Source organism: Phasianus colchicus, chromosome 6 (genome assembly GCF_987193195.1).
Source record: "Phasianus colchicus chromosome 6, bPhaCol1.hap1.1, whole genome shotgun sequence".
Lineage (NCBI taxonomy): Eukaryota > Metazoa > Chordata > Aves > Galliformes > Phasianidae > Phasianus > Phasianus colchicus.
The window spans coordinates 11,712,685-11,736,737 of NC_143441.1; the positions used below are offsets into that span (position 1 = coordinate 11,712,685).

A 24,053-nucleotide genomic window follows, 5' to 3' on the forward strand; every position below is an offset into this window, starting at 1 on the left:
AATTATTCAAGTGTAGTTAGATTCAACTTTATACATTGAAAACAACTTACTGTCCTTGTCCTCTGGGAAGGTTAAGAACTTCGTAAGCATCATCTATTGACATGGTAGGTGGCTTCTTTTCCACCTCCTTCTTCCAGGCTTCCAGTGTGTCTTTCAGAAGTTTGATCTAAATAATTAGTTTATTAGCATTTCATTCATACTCAGTGCAGCACATATCTTTATAAAAGCTGCACTTCGCTGTACACATATCCCTATCACCCATCACCCTGAATTCAGAGACTATTTACCTCATCCTTTTATTGTTAATAATTACGGTTCTCCCTCCAGTCAGGTAAGGGAACAAGACTTTGCTTCACTGCAGTGCTACATTTTATTCAAGATTTAGAGTGCCTTTGTGTTTATGGAAGAGTCACAACAGAAGAGGGAGAATTATTATAAGTAATAATTCACAGCTACAAGAATCATAAAGCTGCATGAATAAGTGAAATTGACTAGATAGATCTAGACTGCTAACTGTATCAAGATCTTATCAATTCATTTAGCATCAAGCTGCTTAGTTTCCTATCTGGCACAGACAAATAAGAACTAAGAAATGTTTTTCCCCACCAGCTGAGGTTCACTGAAACGCTAAAGTTTGTTGAGCAGTTGGATGTTTTTTTTGTTTGTTTGTTTGTTATTTAAAGCCACTACAAGAACTGCTCAATCTTTGGCTGCTACATATCATGAGGTCTATTCTGTTTTAAGATAAAGGAATGTTTAACCTGTTTGCTTATTTATTGAAAAGACAGGATTCATTATTTATTTCCAACAGATGTAGCACTTGATTTCCTTACGCTTTGTTACAAATCCCATTATGAGTCTGAAAGAACAAGAACTGAATGAGTTCTAGAATTCTTACTTACTGGGTCTTTAATTGGCCAGTCTGGAAATCTCAGTGTATCACAAAGATGCTTGAGGTAATAAATATTACAGAACAGTTCATTTTCCAGTTGTGGATAGTTGATAACTGGGATAGGACAGTATTGGTAGAGTGCCCTTGTATTGCTTTGAAGGCGAGGAGTGAAATCAGCAAGATGAGCAGCAATCTTCTCTATCATAAGACGTCTGAAAGTTACAAAGCCAAGCACAGTCCTCAAAATATGGTTACTGTTGAAGTGCATTCAACGACTTCTAGCAGAAAGATTTCCCCAAGTTGTATGCCAAGTTACAGAAGAGACTGATGTCCTATTCTGTCATGAAGCTATTGAAAAATAACCCAAAGTGACATTTTTCCTCCCTCAATCTCTGTCAAATACCTTAAAAACTTATTGTAATATTAGAGTTGACTCTCCTAGACAGGTGATAGTAGTAAATAAACACATGTATAGCACAGCCTGCAGAGGTAGTGTATTCTCCACACATGAAAGGAACTCAAGTACGACACAGATGGATATCAAACATTGTCAGATGTTCACTGAAAAAATAATTCCCTTCTTTCTGCCAATCTCCTTGCTTGTTATTTTTTATAGAAGCATAGGACACTGCCCATGCGGAAGCAAAAAAGGCACGCAGTACAGACATGGAAAACAGCTATTTTAGACTTCAGAGAAGTTAGAACTAAGACCTATTCAGCATGAGATGTAGTTGTTCAGATTCATCCTTCTGACAGGAAAAAAAGAAAAGGTTACCTCATTTCATTGCTCCAAATTGCTTCTGGAGTGTCAAATTCCCCAAGAAATATCTCTGAAAATTTTTCTGGCTCATAATTTTCCAAGTAACACACCATTGCTTCAGGAAGAACATGTCCAAGAATACTTCTTTGAACTATATCTTGACTTTTAGTCTATGAAAAAACACGACACTGTCATCTCAAATTTAATCTGAATTCAGCCTTCCTAACCAACTCCAGATCTGGAAGACCCCCACCTCTCCCTTACAGATTGTTAATGAACTTAATGAACTCCCTTCCAATTCTTAAGAACTGAGAAGAAAAGCATGAAGTACTGTTGAAGCAGCCACAGGTCACTTGCAAAACCACTTGGAAACAGGAAATTAGTTTTTATAATTTACTCACTTCTTCAGACTTGAAGGCTTGCTTTGTATGTGCATATTTCAAAAACCTAGAAAAGAAATAGTATTTTCTGCTTTAATTGATACCTAAAACACCTTTGAAAGATAAGCAGAGCAATATAATCCAGCTGGCCAGTCTCACACATTTACTTCACAATAAAAGAGTAACAATAACCATTGAAGAATTTGAACAAAATCCATGAAAATCTTGGGAACCCCACTGAGTATTTTCATGTTTAAGTGTTGTCTAATGTTCACCACTTCAGTTTGAAGGTCTTGTTCCCAAAAGCTTGTTTCTTCCACATAAAAACATCTGAAAACAGAAGCTGATAGAGACAGCCCTTCCCTACAAACTCCTTCCTGCATCATTTCATAGATGAAACAAGACAACACTTCCCTCCCTGGCAGGATCATAAGTGATTCATGTCGTCAGCAGCTGACTTGACTGTGTGGTAATGATTCATTTAGAAGAGAGCTTTTGCCTGCAGTTTCACACCAGTTCTAACAAAACATTCCCAGGAGCGTTTAGAGCAGTAGCCACTTCAAGTACAACTGGTCAAAAGGCATTTTAAGTTATTCTTTTTCCTCACCTTGCAATAGGAAGTACATTGGAACCCGTGTACATCATGATAAAGAAGAATACTCCACTCAAATAGAAACGAGGTAACTGAGGGTTATCTTGCATGACATGAAACAACAATATAGCAACTTTTTCCACAAGTATAGGATCAAAAGTCAGCAGCAACTGAAATCAGAGAACACAAGCATTTACATTAGCTGCTCAAGTAATTCAAATTACCTATCAAAAATTCCAGTTTTAACCAATTCAGTTTCAGGACAAGCAATTCAACTTCAAAATTTCATTTAAGAAATACTTCATACAAAAACTAACAAGGTCAGAGTCAGGCTTTTACTCATTTTCATGCATTTTTGGACAGTTGATTACCTGAGTGATATGAGGAAGGCAAGTACTATCTGACAGGAGTCTCTTCACTCTAGGCAAGGGCCTTATAATAGCATTGTCTTGATCCCTAAAAAAATAAGTTGGTAATGCATTAAGCAGACATGTCTTTACTCCTCCAACAATGAATAACTTCATTAAGCCATAAATATCAAGCTATTCAGATCAGATTCAGTGTCATTCTAAGTTTGTTCTTTTTTTTTTTTTAAAAACAGATGTTCTAAGTGTAGTTTAATACTATACATTAAAGACGCCTTATTTCCAAGTTAAGTAAGAGCCTGTCAGTCAGAACAAGGCTCTGCTGCTGTGCATTAGGGACATACAAAGATTGCGCATAGTTTCTTGCAGTTCCTTGGGTTCTAACAAAAACTTGAGACAGAACTTGCATTTATATGTCTGCAAGAGAAAACCACTTCAGCTGAAAATTAGTGTTTACCTGCTGGGAAAATATCCACACATTGTGATGAGCATGTTGAGTATAAGGGTAGCAAGGTCAGTCTCATTCAACACAGCCTGGCCACTGGCAAGCAAGCACCACTTCAGCTGAGGAATGACTTGTAATGGTCGCCAGCCATCCATACCTTGAGCCCAGCAACGCGTTTTTGAAGTCAGCTTTCCACTATCCCACAGTTCCTGCATCTATTGCAAGATAAGAGATGAAATTAGTTGATTCATGCATTCAGAATGGCAGACTCTACCACAGTTCCATGAATTCTAACAGAACCAGTCAGTAAATATGAAGGAAATGTAGACAGATTAGTCACTGCAAAATTGGGGCAGAAAGGGATAGACAGTATTGCCAAAGGCATTTAAAGCTTTCATCTGCTATTGGGAAGAGTGACTGTCAGTGACTGCTATTTTAACAGAACAGATTGAAGCTTTTCTGGGGAATTTAGACGTACGAAGTTCACTGTTTTGTTTTTTATTAAAACTCATCCATGTCCCTATTTCTCTTTTCACTCACCCAAACAGTCAGGCAGGAAAGAGACCTACAACTTTTAGGTTAGAAGAGCCGAGCCACTTGAGGTACACAGCTACTGCAGTACAATGAAGAGAGTTCCAACCACAGAGAACTAAGATTTGCCCCTTAAGATGAACTAAGAACTTATGTAACAGAAGCTGTAAGTTACAACAGACAATTGTTGTAATAACTTTTATATCACTATTTGTTTCACAACTAGGTCTTTGGTCCCACATCCTCTATATCCTTAGCAGATCTGGTTCTTGGCACAATGCCCCATCATCTAGACGGAAATTTCTTCCACCAAACTTGAATTAGAAGCAGATAAATACCTCTTGAAAGCTGTAAGGACCACTCCTTTCTTTGTCAGCATTGCCAAAGTACCATTCTTTCTCACTCTCCCTCTTCATATCAGGCGCTGCCTCAATCACATTGCTCTGGAATTTGTAAGATCAACTTCAGTGCAACTACCACATTTCCACAGGAAATTTAACAAAAACACTGATTTTTTAAGTATGGTCCTTTTAGCAAAGCAATATATGAATAATAAGAAACAAAGGCTGCATACCTGCAGAGGTACTGTAGCTCTGCTTGTGTGAAGATGTGCTAGAGTGAGCAGATCCACAAGGATTCTAATTCCATTTGAATCCATAAGGTCCTTCACATTTTTCTGTTGATGGATGAACTGAGTTAACAAAACCATTTTCTAGATAAGAGTTGTTACAAGTACTGAACAGTTTTATCCAAGAATCTATTGTGAGAAAAGTTAAAGCATTAGCTAAAATGCCCAGTATGGTATGACCACCAGAATACCTACACATTTCCTTCAGCTTTCTCACCAATAAACAACAGTTACCATAACCCAGAATATACAGCTTTAAAGCCTGCTTTGAGACCTGATTTTTTTTCTTAAAGTTAAACCTAAATGACTACTTCAGATCATTTTATACAGCTGAAAGACCCATGAACTGTTAAGTGTACAGGTGTACCTTACCTTATTAAGGATCAGCTTGTTGAGAAACAGTATCAGTCTATCCCGCTCAAGCCTATCAGTGCACTATTGCAGCAGAAGAGAACAAATCAGTGTTTAATAGCATATGAGAAGTTACCTTCAAGAATCAATATGGTTGTTCCCACAAAGACCCATTTACTTTTTTCCTGCCCCAAATAATACTACTGATTATTAAATGCATTATTTACGCACAGCTTCCTGCCACTGAAATTGAGAAGTCTTGTTCCTATCTACCATTGCCTTTTTTGCTCTATCAAGAATCAAGGTAAAATAAAAGACTGGTGTGGTTTCACTCAAAACAGCCATATCTAAACCCCACACTGATGTGAGCAAAAAACCCCCTTCTTCAGATTACATGGAGATGTATTTTTACAAGTTGTATGTATTGTCAAACATGATTCAGCAGACACACTGAACAGCCAAAACAGTTACCATTAAAATACAATCCAAAGCATGTGTCCATCTAGGACTACCATTTCATTAAGTCTGAGGTTTTGCCATTATTCTTAAAATCAGCATTTCCAAATGTGACCTGGAACAAGGTCATCTTCTTAGAAGCTTTGTTTCTTGTGCTCGCTTCAAATTTCACAGCAACTTGAAGAATCTCAACATACGTTGGACTAGCTATATAGTAACTGCTGTTTCACATTGTTTTACTTAACTCTTACCCGTTCTAACATCCCAACAATATATTTAGTATCTGAAAACGGTCCTATTTCTTCATGACATCTTCCATAAACAATGGCCAATGCTTGCAGACATAGACATTTCATATTTACTTTTGGGGTAAGCAAGAAGCGATGGTAGAGCTCATTGAAGAATTCATATCTGTGAAAGAGAAGAGGTTTTAGAAAAGAAACCAGAGACTTCAGAGTAAGATAAGGTTTTAGTAATAACTCACGATTTTTTGATTGCTCCACTCTCTTCAGTTTCGTCTTCTTCCAGTAACAATCTCAAATAATAATCCCCTATTTTTATTTCCTCAGAAAGACACTCATATTTTACCTATAACATAGAACAGGTTACTCAGTGAAGCAAAAAAAAAATTTTGTTCTTGCATACACATTAATGCATTTCCTATGATCTGAGGAAGACTGAAATCCTTTGCAAATTTGTGGTTTAAGTATACACCTAAAAATAAAAAGCTTAAGCTCAAAGCTACTATTGCTCCCCTGAACAAATGAAGTATCTGAGGTTACTCAAATTCCAGCTTCCAGTCTTTAGCTAACTTGCATCTAACATCAGTATTTTTAGTAACTTGGATAACATGATATATTCAATGAGTCAAGCTTTAATAAGCAGTTACTGCACTGCAAGATATTTTACTCAATGTTACTACAAGTATGAAACACCAGCATCACTTAATTGCTAGCAATACTTGATATTATACTAGGTAATTAAAGTCTAGGTGCATCAGTATACACACAAAGAAACTGAAGTAAAATTGCATAATGAGAACCATCATTAACTTCAGAACAACTATATTACATCTTAACCATATGCCTTGCTGTTTAATGGTTTTAAGCATTTAGCAAGCACCTAATTCAGAGGTAGCTAACTACCACAAGCCACTCACTGCAGTAGTTGTTCTTACCTACCATTTGCAGACAACTTTTTGTGTCCTCATAACAGTGATCTACAGATTAAGTGAGAGGACACAGTATGATGAGGTCTCAGTAACGAGCAACCTTCCAGAGCAACCTCAGACCACAGCCCCCTTTGCAAAGTGACATGTTCCACAGCTGGCAGAGTAGCCTCTGTCACCACTACGTAGGCTAACTGAAATACTAATAAGCATGGTCTGAAAGTCTTGATTTAAACAGCAGGCATCAGAGAGCAGCTGTTTTAAGACCACATTGCAGGATTCCCCATCAAGTCAGTCTCAAAATATCCTGGGCGGTAACTGCAAGAATGCTAAATGACTCATTCCAGTAGCACAAGCCACAGAAGGAGCACAAAGTGTGCATGGGAAGTCTGTTTTAAAGCTTTTGATTCTGCCCCAGTTACCACCTCTGCAAGTGCAGAGACTGGAATTGACATAGCAGATACTGCTGTGCCTGCTTCTGACCCATAACTGAAGGAAGCAATACAAACCCAAATTTAGCTTCTCAGTCTGGTGTGATGGGGATAAATGCAGTACTTAAAGTAGCTCTTCCACTTTGATGACTATTCTAACAGATCTGACACTCATATGACATCTGAGAATTTCTCAAAAGCAGTTGTTTTACTTATTTCACCCCTGCTCAAATTTTAACATGAAAGTTGCACTGTGACAACATTGATATTGACAGTATCTATGAATACCTCACAGCTGAATTCAAGTGTGATTGTGTTTCGCTCTATATTGCATGTTACATGCACAAATCTGTACAGACCAAAACAGTACTTACACAAAAGCAGAGTACAGGAAATGTTTATCAGCACATTACTGGAAAACATCTGACAAGCTGTTTTGTGAAAGCTAAATTAGGACTATATCAGTCCCTTAACAGGAGCCTGCAGTGCTGTTCTGACGTCAAGTACTGCTACTCCTAGAATGTGAAAAATCTTCCATCTATAATCTACTGAGCAACATGGTTTTAACCACATAACCACTTCATAGTTTGACAGGTCAGTACTTAATTACCACAGGAACACAGAGATATGGTGGAAAAAAAGACTAGAAACTTGCAAGTAAGAGGTGGCTCACAGAACTACCCAAAACAAGTCTCATGAACACTCAAAATCAAGTATGACAAGTATGGCAACAGCATCATACCAACTTGCCTTTGTTCCTCTTATGCAAGTATAATTTATCTTTAAAGTTAGCAAGACTGAAATCTCTTCAGCCTGACAACAGACAGTACTAACCATCCATAGCCTCAAATTCTGTCAGTTTATTCTATAACCCCAGAAGAATTGTAGCTTGCAGTCAGGGATTTCAACACAACATGTACTCAGGCAGCTAGAAACAAAGTGACATTTTAATTAGCCATATTTTACAATGCAAGTTCTCCAACAGAGAGTCATTTACCTCAAACTCCTGATGGTTCCACGAGATAACACTAGCACTACCAAGTTCTCTGTCAATATTAAATGCTCTCATTTCAGACTCAAGAGTATCTCTCAGTTCTTCCCGTGTTTTGAAGTTCCAAATCAAGTTTGATCTAGCATGATCCTGAAGAAATCTAGGAAAGAAGTTACAAAGTTTAAACTCCTCAAACATCATCTGAAAGGCAGACAAGAATCAGCTAGCAAGATAGAGAAGGCTAGCATTACTGAATCTTAATTAGAAGGCACTGAATAGCAGTCTCTAGTTTGTTAGAAGAACTACACTCATTTGCTTTTATACTGTTTTCATTGTCATGGACATCTAAAGCACATTATTTATTTCCTCTCTTTCGGCTCAGTTATCTGCATGCAGCTGATGAACTGGGTGTTTGCAAGCTGTTCCCTCTATATCAGGAAGGGCTAGGAATGAACAACCACCCAAAGCAGCAAAAAAAGCACACAGCTTGTTTACATTTTGAACAAGAAGAGTAGTTTATGCAGGAGAAAAAGTTGATATCTCAGATGTCACAAGACAGTCAGAAGATGCTGTTCAGTGACAGATTAAAAAAAATGTTTGGATTTAGAGACTGGCTGAAAGCACTACTTGAATACACGATCAGGAGCATGTGAATCCTCCTTTCACAGAGTATTTATTTAGAGACAAAGCACATAATTTGATGTTTTGAAACATTAAGCTCCAAACACTTAAGTTTGCTGAACAGTCAGGCTTTACTAATCCATTTCACAACACTTCCAGCCAAAGAAAAGTGATGTTCACTTTTTTTTTCCCCAGATGGAGGTCCCTCCCTTTTAAACATTGACAGTTGTAAGAACTCATAGATAAGCAAGCTACATTTAGAACTTGTGACACTATTTAAAGCCTGATATACAAATGTTTTCTCCCCATCGGCCTTAAGCTCATTTTTATTCAAATTTATAGGTTACCAATGAGCGTACAAGTTGATGCATCAACATTCTACAAAATTAGTATATTGTAATGTTACTCTGCTTTAGCCTTCAGCATCATGGAGACCTGCACGTGTAGCTTGTTGATCCCTTTTTGATTCATGGAGTAATAAAAGATATAGCTTGATAATATTAGAGCAGCTTTCAGATTTCCTTTCCCCTTACCTATCTTACAATTTTGTAAGTTTGTTATTAAGCACATACACCATTTCAAGGCAGGCAACAATTGGAAGCAATCCACAGGCACACAGTAGATATTAAAAATATCCATCCAGATAAAAAGTTGGATCAGACTACCACCTTATTAATTTCAGTATTTTACCTGTAGTAAAAGAGATCCCAGTTTGCTTCTATTTTTATTCTTTGCCGTCGTTTCCTTAATATCACTGGCTTTTGCATAATATTCTGCAAAAAAGCCAAATTTAAGAAATTAACAATAACAGAGAATCCACATTTTCCCTTTAAAATAAACTGGGGTTTTTATTCCTTCTAAAGTTGTACTTTAAGTTAAGCCTTATTAATAAGCTCTCTTTCCAGTACGCAGCAGTAACAGACTTTAACGAGTGTTATTCACACTATGCTAAATCATGCTAGAGAAACTTCCAGCTGTTTCACAAGTCAGTTGTTTAAAAGCAATTTGCCTCTCACTGAGAAAAGCTTAGCTCCCACCACCAAAGCAGTCTCAGTGCTAGCAAGATTACCAGCATAAGTCAGTATGCTTAACATACTGACCACTTAATATAACCATGCAAGACAACAGTACTGTTAATGCTGAGCTAAACAGGCAAGCAAAGCTTTGAAAACAACTTCCAAAAAAATAAAAATACTAATAATCCATGACCAGCAGTTCCAAATCTGACTTCTGGAGAAAATGCCAGAAGACTACTTAGTTCTTGAAAGAAAGTAATTAAAGTAAGTCACATAAATATGTCTCAAACCTGACTTGGCTGCTGAAAGGTTCCCTAGTTCGCTCAAGCATTAAATCAATGTTATCTACTACATGCAAACAAGAGTCTGAGCAACATAGTTCATACGCATGGCTGAGATACACAGACTCACCATATTATTTCTGTCCTGATTTTAATGGCAAGTTGGAAGAAAAGAAAAAAAGGAATGTTTAACAAGTCACAATCATGAACTAATTCAAGGTGGTAATAACAAACTTGCTACTACCCTTTCAAAGCTACAGTTGCATATATGTGAAATTCAACAGTTCAGAACCCTGGACTGAAGAGCAATCAATCACTTAAGCTCAGTATACAGACAAGGTGCTTAAAGATGTTTGCTAAGACTAATACTGCAAAACATCCTGAAGTGCAATTCATCTTTATGTTGCCATTTTCACTTTTTCCATTCATGCTTTGCTTTGGTCCTAGTTCAGTATTATTCTGCAGAGTATCTATCAAAATTCTGCACCTCAACAAACATCAAGCTTTAGCAACATTTTACGAAGGATTTCCCATATTCAAGCTTAGCGTTGCAACAAATCAAGTATGAAGACTGGTGTGATCAATATTTCACATTCCACTGCTCTTTTCATCCTTCCTTATAAGTAAGAAAGGAATAGTAGATTGCTTCAATTTCCAGAATGCACAAAATGAGCTTAGTCACGAGACTAAGGGAAACACCTCATGATTCAAAGTCCGTCACACAGAACACAAAAATAGAATAATGAGAAAAAGGAGACCTCCTGCACTCAATTATTGTTTCAGATCAAAGCAACCACATATCACTACAATGTTAAACTTAGTTTTATACATAATCTTTTGTAATTTAAGCACTGAAATACTTGACTTGCTGTGCAGCTTTGTCAACCTTCAGTGAAGTTCAACTGATAAAGAATTTGTATTGTTGGAATGCAATACAAGCTAGTATTAAGCTTCAGGTAGGTCCCACCACATACAAAGCACATCACTTCAGAAGTAAACAGCTGTTTGGCTATATTTGGAAGAAGTTAAAGGTGTTTTTGCTATGTTTCAAAGAATTTCCTATTCTCCTGTATAATTAAAAATGGAAGAGATGCACATAAGCTGCACTGCAGTTTGGTAATATGCACTAAAACAAGAACAAATTAAAGCTTAATCTATATCCCAAATGCATTTACTGACTACATTCCTCTTAGAACTCATTTCTAACAAAAGATGAAGACCAGTAAGAATCAGAATTTAGTAAACAGAAGCAAAAGAATGAAGTTTCTCATATGTCCACATGTCTATCACTAGAACTTTTCCTATCATTTCATGGAGATGGCGATGTTCCTCTCTATGCTTAGTAAAGTTGCTGTAACAGAGAGCGTTAAGTATTTTTACCTCTTTTTGAGCTATTCCCATTCTATCTCGCCAGTGCATCAAGACTAAATCCACTTTCTCTTTGGCAAATTTTTCAACTTCTTTAGCAGCTTTTCCAGCTAGTCTCTGCCACTCTGGCACTTTATTAAACTTGCCATATTGGTCCTGCAGAATAAAAACTATTAGTTAATAAACCTGCAGCTGCAAATAACACGTTAGATGCAAATCAGTGCAGTATTTAAGTTTCTGCATTAAAAAAAGTCACTAGGACTACACATCTAGAGAATGGAGAAGGTAAGACAGATGCATTTACTTACAGTTGCGATTTTTAGGTTATCTCTAACATGCATCCTATCAGCATCTTTTTCAGGAACAGGATCAGTACTGTCAAGGTATGCCAGCAAACCTGGTGGCTAAAAACATTTAAAACCAGTGTGAACACAGATGCAACAGAAGGAACTGAAAAACATTACAGTAGGCAACAAAATGCTTTCTTTAAAGTAGAAAACTTCAAAACAGAATGAATATTCTATCTTAACCAAGTATGTAAAGCTCCAGCAGCTTTTGGTTTGTATTAGTGAAATGCTACCATCCTCAACAGACAAGTAAATAAGCTTAGGTACAAAAGAGCTCTTTTGCCTACATCCCATTTCTTAAGAGAGGGCTCGTCAAAGCTAAGGACTGCAGAAAGAGAAGAGGAGATCTTACAGTAGTACTGAGGCAGATGAACACTGAGAAGGACCCATGGCACGACCTCTCGTATGGACACATGACATTAGAGACAGTTTTCTCATTTGACTAAGCTTTCTGAAAAGTCACTGACCAAGAAAAGGACAGCCCACTTTGCCAAATATAGAAATTAAGAATACCAGTTATTCTAAGCATCATTTCTCCAGATTTAATAATTCCTTACAACACTACTTGATAAACTAGTTTCACTGAAGCAACTTAAAGAACTTCTCTGAAAAGCTGCAAGAGTGAAGCAACACAAGAAGTATCAGCCAATATGTAAATTTAGCAGAGTTATAAGCAACCAAAGCTAGAAAGGCCTGAAAGCATAAGCAGAACTGTCGCTTTAACCCTTACAAGCACTAAGCACCAGGGACTACTGTTTACCACATCACCCACATTTTTGTTCTTTCAATCAAGAAAGTCAGACACTACTGTGTTGAACATTATTATTATTATGTTTTTTAAGAGTGGCTGAAGAGTAACACAAGAATCTTAGGTGTTTTGCACAAGCCATCAGTATCCTTCAAATAGATGCCAGACTGCTGGTCTTGCTGGCTGCAAATTCCTCCCCTGATGGAAAAGCAGATGTTTTAACTATAGCATATCTCAAATTTCCTACTACTGCAGCAGATTTTACTCCTACCCTGTCTATATTCCATTTTCACTCACCAAAATACGTTTCAGCAGGTTCATAGCAGTTTTGTTCTCAGCTGTCCAGAGGCCAACCAGATGTCTACTTAGCTGCCTGAAAAAAGTCATTGAGAGAAAAAATCCTGCAAGTTACTATTTTATATAGCTTTATAAACTACAAGAATCTACGTCCTTGCCATGCTGGTGAAATGAAGATGAGCAAGAGGTTTGTGGTCTTAAGTGCGTAAGAGCACAAAGCAATATATTGTTTCAATTCAAGTATATGCTCAGCATGCTTTGATGTGTTGGCTTTAAGAAATTCTCGTGAAGTTAGTGGAACAGTAGCAGCACATGCTTTTTGATCTAGTCCTAAAAGAACACTTGAGCAATAGAGCAAAAACTCAACGTCTAATTTAGGTGTAAGTTTATCCAGTTGATCTTAAGTTACAGTTAGATTTAAGTTCTTAGCTGCTCTACTTGAACTCCTTAACACCAGTTACTGGCTAGGATAGCCTCCTCTGGGAGCCTTGCCTTCTGTGCCAACTGACGCTTTCTGCCAATGTTTATTAACGATAGTTCTAATGTGTTAAACTAAAGCATCACTTAAGAGCAAGTTGTAAGTAACTCCAAACAGAACTCATAATGATGGAGGGTTTCATGCTAGCTCTCTTCTGAAAGACAGAGCAGCAACAAGTTTCAGTGGTTACTGCACTGCTTCAGCAACTTCCAGGGCTTCAATAAGGTGTATACCTTCTATGATCTTGTATTAGGAGTGATAATTCAGTTGATTCCCCCATTCTGATCGGCATGCCCTCAGACCCACCCTTAGAGCTCACAAGTTCTACTCATTGCTGAATTTATGGAACAACTTCTGCATGAGGCAACTTCTCTCAGACAAGATGGTTGATACTAACTGCATGCAAGATGCCTTAGGTATGCATACTAGGATTTATGCAGTTGTCTAATAAAGCTGAGCCTTTTTTGCAAGTACAAAATATTCTACTTGCTTTTTCTTTCTCTGAATATTTTCAAGAGAAGCAAAACAAAACAAAAGTTGAGCTTTTCATGAACAACCTGAGTTCCAATTTGACAAAGAAACAAAATCATTTTTGCTGCAGTCTCAGGTCAAGTTTGCTCTACTTAAACATTCCATCTGCTGAAGAAAATATCATTCTAAAGGACTGCAAGAATTCTTTACTGAGCTCCCAACGTATCCAAGTGTGAGCTAGGCCATTACTTAAGACTTTTTAAACATGATATATCAAGTGAGACTGACATACCTATTAGTAAGCATCCTCTGATCTGTGCTTATTGTAAACATAGCAGTGTGCAAGTGTCGAGGTAAGGCACCTTCACTGAGGGCAAGATCTTGCATTTTGGTAGCAATCTCTTTGTCTCCTTCCTTTGGAAACAGGGCAAGATGATTACTAGAGAAAGAATCTTAGTTAAGCTGTTTTTATCTTAGTCTACAGTTCCAAGACCTTCTTGACCATCAGCTATGTCAACTAATATCTAAAAGCCTGAAGCTACATTACAGTGTGCTTTAACTGCAAGTTTTCAACAGCAAATGATCAGAGTTGTAATAAAGTCAAGGACCAGATGACTGGTAGGTTCTACCTATGAGAACAGTAACTGGATAAGTGAAGATGTTTAAGATAGCTCCAATGACAGATTAGGAGATCAGTTATACGTTTATAATTACCACCCTCACACTACAATTGCAAGTCAGGATTAAAAAAAAGACAGCCACAAGTAATTGTTTGTTGCTTGAATTTGGTCACTCATCCAAAACATGTTGGCTGCAACGAGTAACTGAAAACACCACTTTTGTTCCATTTTTTCTTTGCCATGCCCCTCTTTATTTCAAATGATAAGAGTCATTGAGAACAGTATAGCAACATTTAGCTAATTACTATCTGGTGTATCAGTGGAAACTTGCAGATTTATAACATCTCTATTTCAAGTGTTCATTCACTTCCATTCAAAGAAACTACTAGATGCAATTCAGATGCATAAGCTGTTGTGACACAATGAGAATCTAACTTAAGACCTGAGTGCTGAGAGTCAGTTAGCAAGGTCACAATACAACCACCATGAGCACCCCTACAGAACTATGACTTGGCCCATGCATCATGATATAGCTCTGGTATGGAAGCTACCCAAGTCAAATCCTTCATTAAAGCAAGAAGAAAAAGAACAGAGGCTGCAATAACTAACTTTCTCTGGAACACTGTTGCCTGCAAATTCCAGTTTCCCATTCCATCTGGCCATTTATTTTTAGAAAGTCCCCCAAATATGGCTTCTTCTCCCTAAGACACCCTCTTTTACATGCAGGACAAGTCTAGTGGTTCTAAGGTACGTGATTGAGCTACATACAATATTAACAGCCAAACATTGACTGCAGTATGAAAACATGCAAGGCACTACCTAGTGTCCCAACTTGCATGCCTTCTAAACTCTCAAGTGCAAAATAAACCAAGTTGCTATATCAGAACACCCAGAATTAAGGTAGTGTTCTGTTCTTCAATCTCCCTCTCAAAAATGTTGAGACAGTATTGAGATTGCACTTCTGAAATAAGCAATGCATATTTAGTACACTATTCCAAGTAACACTGCTCAACTCTCACCTCTATTATTGCCTTCATCACCAAACCTGCTCCTTTCACAATTGCCATGGAAGGGTGCTACAACAGAAAGTTGACAAAACAATTACTGCAAAGTTCAAAGACAAGATTATCCATGTGATTCAGTCTCCTTAACTCATCTATTTAGATACTCTTAACTCTAGCTTTGGGCAAAAATTAATCTAAGTTTTGTGAAAGCCCTCAGAAGAGTTCCAATCCTACACCTTTGAACAAGATTCTGTCAAGCAGTCATCAGATGGACTTCCGTTGAAGAAGTTAATTCTTCTAACTCTTATTCACAGCATAACAGAGTTGACAGGAAGATCTCACTTAATACCCAACTCGTATTTTAAGGTGTTTCCAGAAACACACCTCAGATAACTCTATTTTGCAATGATTTAGCACATCATTCACTATAGAATATCTCCCTCAAGTCAACATCTGAAGATAATGCAACAAACAGAAAAATTTAAGGTGGATAAAGTTTAAGCACAGTAACGAGCTGAGCAGTAGACAGATTTGTCTTTCAGTAGAGCGAGAAAAAAAAAATCATACTAATTTCTTGCTCTAATGACATTAGAATTCATTTTTACATACTGATGTCAGTAAAGCAAGAACAACTCATATTTACTGACTAATTAACGTGTTTGATAATACATACTCAGCATTACAAGCAGTTAACACTAGGGTTTCCTTTTTAAGAAATTGAGAGGAAAATCTGTATTTTAAACAGTAGCAGGACTGAAGTCATTCAGAAGAATAATAATTGCCAAGTCTCACCTGAAAGAGCTTAAATAGTGTTCTTCCATTAGTTGCCACCATTTCCAACAACATGTCAAACTGCTGCCCTTCAGTAGTCTCACTATACGGAGCACATAGGGCAAATGTCAGGAAGTCCAGAAGTGAACTAATTACTAGAGCACCTGTCCCATGATCCTGGAATTAGCAGAAAAACACTGCCATATTACTCAGAGTAATGACAAAGTATTGGCTCCTAGAACATATCAGAGATTCACAATCCCATATGAGTGTATTGCAAATTACTTTTTCTAAGCTTTAAGTTCATAAGTACCAATTAATGCTACCATCTTAGTTAAATGGAGCACCCTGCCTTTCATATTAAACACACAAACTTTTTTTTTTTTTTTTTTTTTTTTTTTTTTAATATGCCATTCCCCAGATTCTTCAGGACAGATAGCTACGTTTCTATCCTGCTCAGACCCCAACAGATTTAATTTAACACTGAAACTATTCTATGGTTTCTGCATTTAATCCCAGGTATTAAGACACTGAAAGATACAGCCAAGTATGATTGTTTCCACAGCAATTAGGAAAAACACTTGAAGCTACTGGTTTCAAAATCTAACTTACCACATGGGAATTAAATTTCTCTAGCAGATTTTCTAGAAATTTCTTTGAAAAGAGAAGGGAAGCTTTATTCAGCTGTTCCTGCCTCAAGTCATAGTCATCATGCATGGGCTATAAAAAAAAGATACACAAAACATCATCATTTCAACCCTGAATTATTAACAGCCATAATGCAAAAGCCACACACATATTACTGCAGGTTCAAAGAAAATATTATCTCAAGTTACTTTATGTCTGAGCACACTGCCAGCTGAACTGCAGTCCCTATTTCTACAGCTTTTAGCTTGACATCACGTATTACAAAGTGAAAGATATTACAACTTAATACTTACACACATAAGAGCACAAAGCATGTCAATAGAAGCATGGGTTACTCCATCATTGTTCCTTTTAAGGGCCTTCACAACCTTCATTCCTAATCGTTCTCTAAACCTTTTGAAAGAGCAAAAAAAGCAGAAACTATCAAGATCAGATAGGAGTGTTTCCAAGTTAAAAGTCTAGTCATGGACCAAAAGCAGCCTGTTCACACTGCATTTAGCAAACCAAAACCCTGATGTTTTTTGGTAGGAACACATTAACATTAGACTTCACTGATAATATGCAGTGCAATCACAAAAATCAGGCATATTTGTATAGTTACAAGATACAAGGGATTAATGCAAGACACTTCACACACACAAAAAAAAAATCACAATTTTTTAAAGGTCTCAGACTATGTATGTTACTCTTCACATCATTCAGTTGCCCCATTAATCTGAAATCAGAAGTGTTCTGAAAAATTTCATTTTCAGAAGAACATTAAACATTTTTTTCCTTTTTCCTTATGCTAGCCAACTAAGACAAACGCTGAGAAGCCTATACTTATTACTGCAGGAGTACAGCTCAGCTTATAACATAAGATCAAATTTAATGCTGAACTGAAGAAGATAGTAATGACATCAATATTGTTCCTTATGCTTGAAGTAGCTACTTCAAGGACAGATGAAGGTGCATTGTAGAAGTATTTTGTCTAGGAAAAAAAAAAAAATCATTGAATGGTATCTGACCCTAAGGAAAGTACTTAGGAAAGAAATATCAGCTTTACAAACTAGCGATCACTTAAGATTCTTAGTTTACATAAAAGCCCAATGACAGCCTTAAAGTTCTGGGAATAATGATATGCACAACCTTCCAGACTTTCAGAAGGAGCCTTAAGTCAAATTCTCAACTTTTAACATCAAACAAAAAAGCTCAAAAAACAAACAAACCACAAAACAAAAACCAACAACCCCCAAAACTGTTTTCACCACAGCTTCCAAGCTTAAAAGACTTCTCACTTACTTTGGAAGTTGAGTAAAGGCAAGGAATCCTGCTTTTGAAGCCACCAGTCTTCTTACTGCTTGGAATTGGCTTTCAAGCTCTGCATTAGATGCTGCAATATCTCCTTCTTGTGAGAGCAGTGCTGTTATGGCATTATTAATGAGTTTCTCCTTGTTTTCTGAGAACAGACCCTGGTTAAGGAGTAGGAATTATTAATATACTTATGCATTAACAACATCTTAAAAGGAAGGGCAGAGGATTTGTTCTTACATCCTGTGTAACTGCATGTAGTACTCCACTGTAGGAAATGTTAGCGTTGAATCTGAATACAGCATCTGCAAAGTTACCATCTGGAAGAAGAAAAAATTTAAGTATGCAGCATCTGACTGAGCTTGTGGATGGTTAAAAGAGCATTATAAAAAAAAATGTAACAAGCTTCAGCTTACTTGGAGGAGCAGCCAAAAACCTCAGATGAAGGCTCTCTACTTCTTCATCTACAGGCATACTGAGTAATCCCCAGCGCTGGCCTTTTTGTGTGGAGGTCATTTTCACACAGACATCCCTATTACCAGAAGCCCTCACTCCATCCAGCAAACTAGCTAGGAGGGAATCTCTGGATTGGGAAGAAGACATGCCCAAAAGTTAGATCAGAGTAGTGGTGCTAAAAGAAAGAAGAAAGATGGTCAAAACAGAAATCAAGAACAAAACGAACAGCAGCATTACATGGATTCTCTACCAGTAGTGATGCTAACACCTATACCTCTGGAAGAAGTCTAATTTTTTAATGTACTTTTCTACACTGTAAGAACAGAACTGTCTTGTATCAATTACTGACAGCTGCAGTCTTTCACTAAAGGGATCAACTCTAGATTATCTGTGAATGTGTTACATGCATTGAAGTTGATTCTTCCTTGTCCTTTCCACAAAACCTCACTTAGCAGGATTACACTGCATTACAACTGCAACCACACTCAGGACTAATATTCTGTTGGTTGTTTCAAGTAGAATCAACTAAGACTGTGTTGAGCCTTTGAGCTGTCTTCTTTACAGTTCTCATATTACTGCTCTACTTCAATAACACTTTATTTTCACTTACTTTACAGCCTAACCTAGAACAACAAGCACAGAACAATACTGTTTACAAGAAACACCCTTCTTCTCTTTTTAAACTGTTGAACATTCTTACATCATCATTTGAAAACTTTCAGTGGATTTACTTGAAGTTCAGATGAATGTAAAGGGGAGAGATTTGGATCCTGTAACAAATCCTGATTTATGTGTGTGGCAGATCACTAGAATAAGAAAACGTTAACACGTTCAAGGGTCAGTTTCTGGAGGCTGAGACTCCATAAGACTACAGTGACAAGTGACAAACACCTGAACTCATAATCCACAGGAACTCCAAGTTACCTTTCTGTTGAAGAGTATTTCCGAATTTGTCCTTTGATAAATTCAATGGTAAAAAGCTGGGGATTTTCACAGTCACATACTATTGCAAACACCTAGAAAAAAGAATCATATTCATAAAGTTACATTATTTTTATAACCCCTAAATACTTTATACACATTATCAAAATTGTACTGTTAGAGCTTCAACTTGAAAGAGTGTTACTAAAGAAGGTTTACTCTTACCTCACCCAAAGGTTTCAAAGTCACAATGTTATAAGTAGCTGGATCCCGTTCAACTAAGCAAGCTTCTGTAAGAGCAAGTACTCTTTTCACAGGTTCCTTAAAAAAAAAAAAAAAAAAAAAAAGGATACGTTAGGATAGAATTCATAGCACTTCAGAGAAACTAAGTTAGTTAAGTGTGATACCCTTACCAAGTGTCTAGGTGTTATTTTCTGGACAACAAACTCTGCTAAAGACGTTATAGATTCATCATTGCTGTATTTTCCAAAGCGAAGATTCAAGTATTGCTCAAATTCTAAAGATTCTTTCCTTATCCGCAGAGAGATGCCTATGAAGTTGCCAGCATGCTCTATTGCACTTTTGATAATTTCCTCCCTTTGCTCAGATGCGAACAGGTGCTGCAAGTTTTGACAAGAAACAGGTAAAATGTGTGGCACACTACAAGAAATCACAGTTCTGCACATAATCCTTCATTATAAAAGTGCTTAACAGTGGAAAATCTTCCCAGCAGTTGGCAAACTAGGGTTGCCTTTGTTAGGTGTATGAAGAGAAAAGGTGTTTATTACAAAAGACATCAACGATTAGATTTCAATTTCTCTCAAAAAAAAAAACCAAAACACCCCAAACATATTTCTAAAAGCTATTGTATATGTAAAATATATATTCCTAAGTGATACGCTCCCACATATTAGCATTAAAGTAAATGTCTACATGATCTGCTTTTCCATTCTTGGCAACAGGCTGGCAAAAGCAAGGAGCCAGAGGGAACCACAGCGTGGCAGCCTCGTGAGCTATCTTTGTAGGACCACTATCCAATCCTGCTTGGTTGGTTCTAGAGGATGTCACATATTCCTAGTTTTATGCCATAGAAAAGCATGCTGCAGTACAAGAACAAGGAAACCCTGATCTAGAAAATATGTTCATCCATTGTAGTGACTGAAGTAGTGGTATTTAAGTTAGCAGTCAAATTTCTGGAGGTCAATTTAAGCTGCTAGTAACATTGTATTTAGAAACATTTTTTTAAAATTTTAAAACATTACAATGCATCAGGCATTTCCCAAGCAAAGTTACTGAAATACCAGATCAAGACCTAAAAAAGCAGCAGCATCACTGACCAATCTATTCCTGAATACCTGCATCAATTAGTTAGATTAGCAGTGCTTCCTGCCACTTCTGCAACTTTGTGAACTGTCAGCAAATCCCACATACACAGAGCATTTATGTTCACTACCCATATACCAGTATTATTTTACACTCCACAGTTTTTACGTGCAATTAGCAAAAGCCCCACATGCTGTTCTCAAATGCTTTGATTTCTCACTACTGTGGAAAAAACTATTTAAAACCTGTCTGCAAACCATGAGGATCCTCAGCCATATCCCACAGGTGCACAAACTTTGTTCAAATTACACTGAAGCCTCACTATTGAATATGCAGACAGAAACATCCTAATACAATACTGAGATGTTGTTTTAGTACTTACCAATCTACTAAATCCTCCATAGAGGATACAGAAGCCTCCTTGATAGCCAGCAATATCAACAAAGCCTTCAATGTTTCTGTAGTCATAGGAGCACAGGACTTTATTTGTTGCAGGATCAATTTGGTCAATACCTCCAGGAGTCACTTCCAGAATCACAGGCTTTCTTGTATCACTCCAGTGGTGTTTGTAACAGTTGTACCTCTGCAGAGAGAGCTACTTTTAGACATTTCCACAAACACACCTTTACTACCTAGCAATAATTTTCCAATCTAGTAAGTAGTGTGGGAGTAAAGTTCGAAAAAATTATATAACTTCGGTCAGTGCTCTTATCTATAATGATAACTCTGAATTAAGGGAAAGTAGCTACCTACTGGCAAGGAAATCACAACAGTCAAAGTTTACACATTTTGAAGAGAGAATAGCAATCCTAAGAAGTAAGTTCGTCTTGCTGTAGAAAGTGGTCTGCATGCATCTGTGGATAGGTAAGAAATTAGTTATCACGCAAGATGCTGTTCAGCCAATGAGATTCACTGTATGTACCACTGTGAGGCCAAGGCTAAGGGAAGAGAACTCAAAATATTCTGCCATTCAAGGGATTCTCATTGCTTTTGAGAAAAAGCAGAATTTGCTCAAAGCAAGACTTCAGATCCAAATTTACAAGGCTATTTAAAGTAGCACACGTAGCACAGACATAACTTCCAAGAAGACTGCAGAAATCTTTAAATCATTCCATTAAATAGTATGTGAACCAGACAAGCAAGATACTTACTCGTCCTGTGATTTTTCCTTCTGAGAAGTCTGTCCTGAATCTCTGTTAAAAATAAAATTAAAAAAAAGCCACAAATGAATGCAAATACTTTAGTTGATCTATCTAGGAAGTCTAAATTTAAACTGGCACACCTGACTTGTCATTTTAAATAATATTAACTAAACCTCACTGAAGACTCACCATTTCAGTGCAGTTTAACATATCCAGTATTTGTAGCTTTACTTGCTACCTGTGCTGCACTAGTTGCTGCAACAGGCACTAGATTGAAAACATCAGTGTAACAGCTCAAAAGACAACTGGCTTCTTAACTTTTTACATAAGGAAAGAAAACACAGTAAACCACCAGACTGTAATGATAATCAAGTAATTACTGCTTGTTTGAAGGAAGATAACTTACCAGTGCCTCTGTAAGGAGTTCTGTTCTGTGCTCGGTGGAAAACTTCAGAGTTTCAGACTTTTTTCCACTCCCTTTGCGAAAAGTTAGACTGAATTCTGTTCCTTGTCCTTTTCCAACAGGAGAAATACTACAGATATCTCCATAAGGCCACTAGACAATTGGAAGTAATTAGGTTAAAATTACTAATTTTAAAACTACATCTTCACTTACAACCCTTAATACCTGTAATTACCAAGTGAATTGCTGTAATGAGACAATAGCTGGCATACAAGGTGACAGTTTTAGCTTGAGCTTTCTATTTGATACTTAGCAAATTAAGTAAGCACCCTGAGTCCCTTCAGGGATATAGCCTTACAGTAATAAAACTTATCCCATTTCTAACTTTATTTCTAACTAAAACTTATTCATTTCTAACAGCACAACCAAAAGCAAACTATCGTTTCCTGGCTATTAAGTTGCCTAATAGCACAAAAAAAAACACTGGATATTTTTAGAGCTGGTGAAGGCAACACCAGTTTTTGTTTTTGCTGCAGCTCTCTTCTGTTTCTACTCAGATCCCAGACTATGTAGCTTCTGAAGACAGGATGTCACTATGCACACTGGATGGTGTACAGAAGTTAGAAAGCAATTCTAAATAACCATGTTCAGAAGGAACAGTTACCTGATTTGTAACTTCTAGAGTGTTTGGATTGTATGTGGTGATGGCATGAGTTCCAACTGAAAAGACTCTCTTATACCTAAAATAAGTAAAAATATGTTAGTTCTTCCAAAAATCAAATACAAGTCCTGTTGAACTGCAGACATCAAATTAAGATGCTGTATACAAGCTGTTGTTAGGAAATGGATAATACCCCTTGAATGCTGACAGGCATGCGGAGGGGAAGTCGGAAGGTCGGTCAGCCCTCTGAAAGCTTCTGTGTGAAGCTATCTCAGACTGAAGTTGTAATATGAAATAATCCAATTTGCACATCTGGTCACAACACTGTAACAAGTCTAAGTGCTACTATGGCCAAACCTAGTTTTCTTCACTTTGAGGAAAGCTAAGACTACTGTATCCAGAAAGACTCACATCACAGAAGCTGTAAGTTCAGTACGTGGCTAGTCATTTTACACCAATTTCACAGGCACATTAAAATACTGACTGCCATAGTACATAAAAACAGCTGTAGCAAGGTCACTGCTTCTATTTCAGACACATCAGAAACAAGAAGCACCAAATAAAGACAACCAACTTCAATACGTAAGTGTGAAAGTGAAGCTTTACCATGGTTTCATTTCTTAGACATGATCTGTACAGCATATCCTGAAACAACACTACATAAAGAGACTACTTAAATTTCTGAAATAGTTTTACAATGTAAGTAACCAGAATTTGAAACATATGATTATTACTAATGCCTTACAGTTCATACAAAGTTCTTGTTCTAGAGTAATTCTGCCTGGAATTAGCTCCACCCAGAAAGTCAAGCCAAACCTGGACTAAGCCAGTTAAATCCACAGTTCTCTCGACTAAAGAAACAAGACCTAAACACTGATATCTTTTTTTGAATCTGAATGAAATAAGAATACCTTGGCTGGTTGTCCTTGTTAAAATTCAGTGTAGCAATTTAAGTTTTGGGTAAATCAAGGCTTAGCAGAAACAGGTAAGAGATCAACTGAACAGCTAACTAGATTTATTAGAAAAGCCCACATAATGTTCCATACAGTTGAATTTTCCCTATTTAATATGTTACTATATCATTTAAGAAGCAGGTCAAGAGAAGTAGCAATGAACATCTGAAGCTATTACATTTGAAGTTACTATGGCAGCTAATATTTCCACTATATTCAGTCTGTCAATGAATGCTCCAGTTCT

The 24,053-nt window shown here is 37.1% G+C and overlaps 1 protein-coding gene across 3 annotated transcripts in view; it reads right to left on the minus strand.

Moving 5' to 3' along the window:
• Window positions 1-24,053, minus strand: part of DNAJC13 (DnaJ heat shock protein family (Hsp40) member C13) — a 52,628-nt gene that overhangs the window by 19,246 nt on the left and 9,329 nt on the right. For 2 of the 3 annotated variants that reach the window (XM_031590311.2, XM_090142438.1), the window contains exons 3-35: window positions 22,860-22,935; window positions 22,199-22,348; window positions 21,802-21,843; window positions 21,033-21,233; window positions 19,741-19,947; window positions 19,553-19,648; window positions 19,331-19,422; window positions 18,367-18,533; window positions 18,191-18,270; window positions 17,942-18,111; window positions 16,954-17,053; window positions 16,625-16,732; window positions 16,034-16,189; window positions 15,257-15,313; window positions 13,910-14,031; window positions 12,669-12,744; window positions 11,585-11,680; window positions 11,289-11,432; window positions 10,039-10,053; window positions 9,302-9,384; window positions 7,997-8,150; window positions 5,885-5,988; window positions 5,652-5,811; window positions 4,966-5,028; window positions 4,540-4,641; window positions 4,304-4,408; window positions 3,447-3,649; window positions 2,996-3,080; window positions 2,640-2,794; window positions 2,054-2,099; window positions 1,668-1,822; window positions 903-1,104; window positions 51-166 (exon numbers count right to left, since the gene is read on the minus strand). In XM_031590311.2, coding sequence (XP_031446171.1) covers window positions 51-166; window positions 903-1,104; window positions 1,668-1,822; window positions 2,054-2,099; window positions 2,640-2,794; window positions 2,996-3,080; window positions 3,447-3,649; window positions 4,304-4,408; window positions 4,540-4,641; window positions 4,966-5,028; window positions 5,652-5,811; window positions 5,885-5,988; window positions 7,997-8,150; window positions 9,302-9,384; window positions 10,039-10,053; window positions 11,289-11,432; window positions 11,585-11,680; window positions 12,669-12,744; window positions 13,910-14,031; window positions 15,257-15,313; window positions 16,034-16,189; window positions 16,625-16,732; window positions 16,954-17,053; window positions 17,942-18,111; window positions 18,191-18,270; window positions 18,367-18,533; window positions 19,331-19,422; window positions 19,553-19,648; window positions 19,741-19,947; window positions 21,033-21,233; window positions 21,802-21,843; window positions 22,199-22,348; window positions 22,860-22,935 — 3,888 coding nt within the window. The remainder of the gene's footprint in view (window positions 1-50; window positions 167-902; window positions 1,105-1,667; window positions 1,823-2,053; window positions 2,100-2,639; window positions 2,795-2,995; window positions 3,081-3,446; window positions 3,650-4,303; window positions 4,409-4,539; window positions 4,642-4,965; window positions 5,029-5,651; window positions 5,812-5,884; window positions 5,989-7,996; window positions 8,151-9,301; window positions 9,385-10,038; window positions 10,054-11,288; window positions 11,433-11,584; window positions 11,681-12,668; window positions 12,745-13,909; window positions 14,032-15,256; window positions 15,314-16,033; window positions 16,190-16,624; window positions 16,733-16,953; window positions 17,054-17,941; window positions 18,112-18,190; window positions 18,271-18,366; window positions 18,534-19,330; window positions 19,423-19,552; window positions 19,649-19,740; window positions 19,948-21,032; window positions 21,234-21,801; window positions 21,844-22,198; window positions 22,349-22,859; window positions 22,936-24,053) is intronic. The other variant, XM_031590312.2, reaches the window with a different exon arrangement.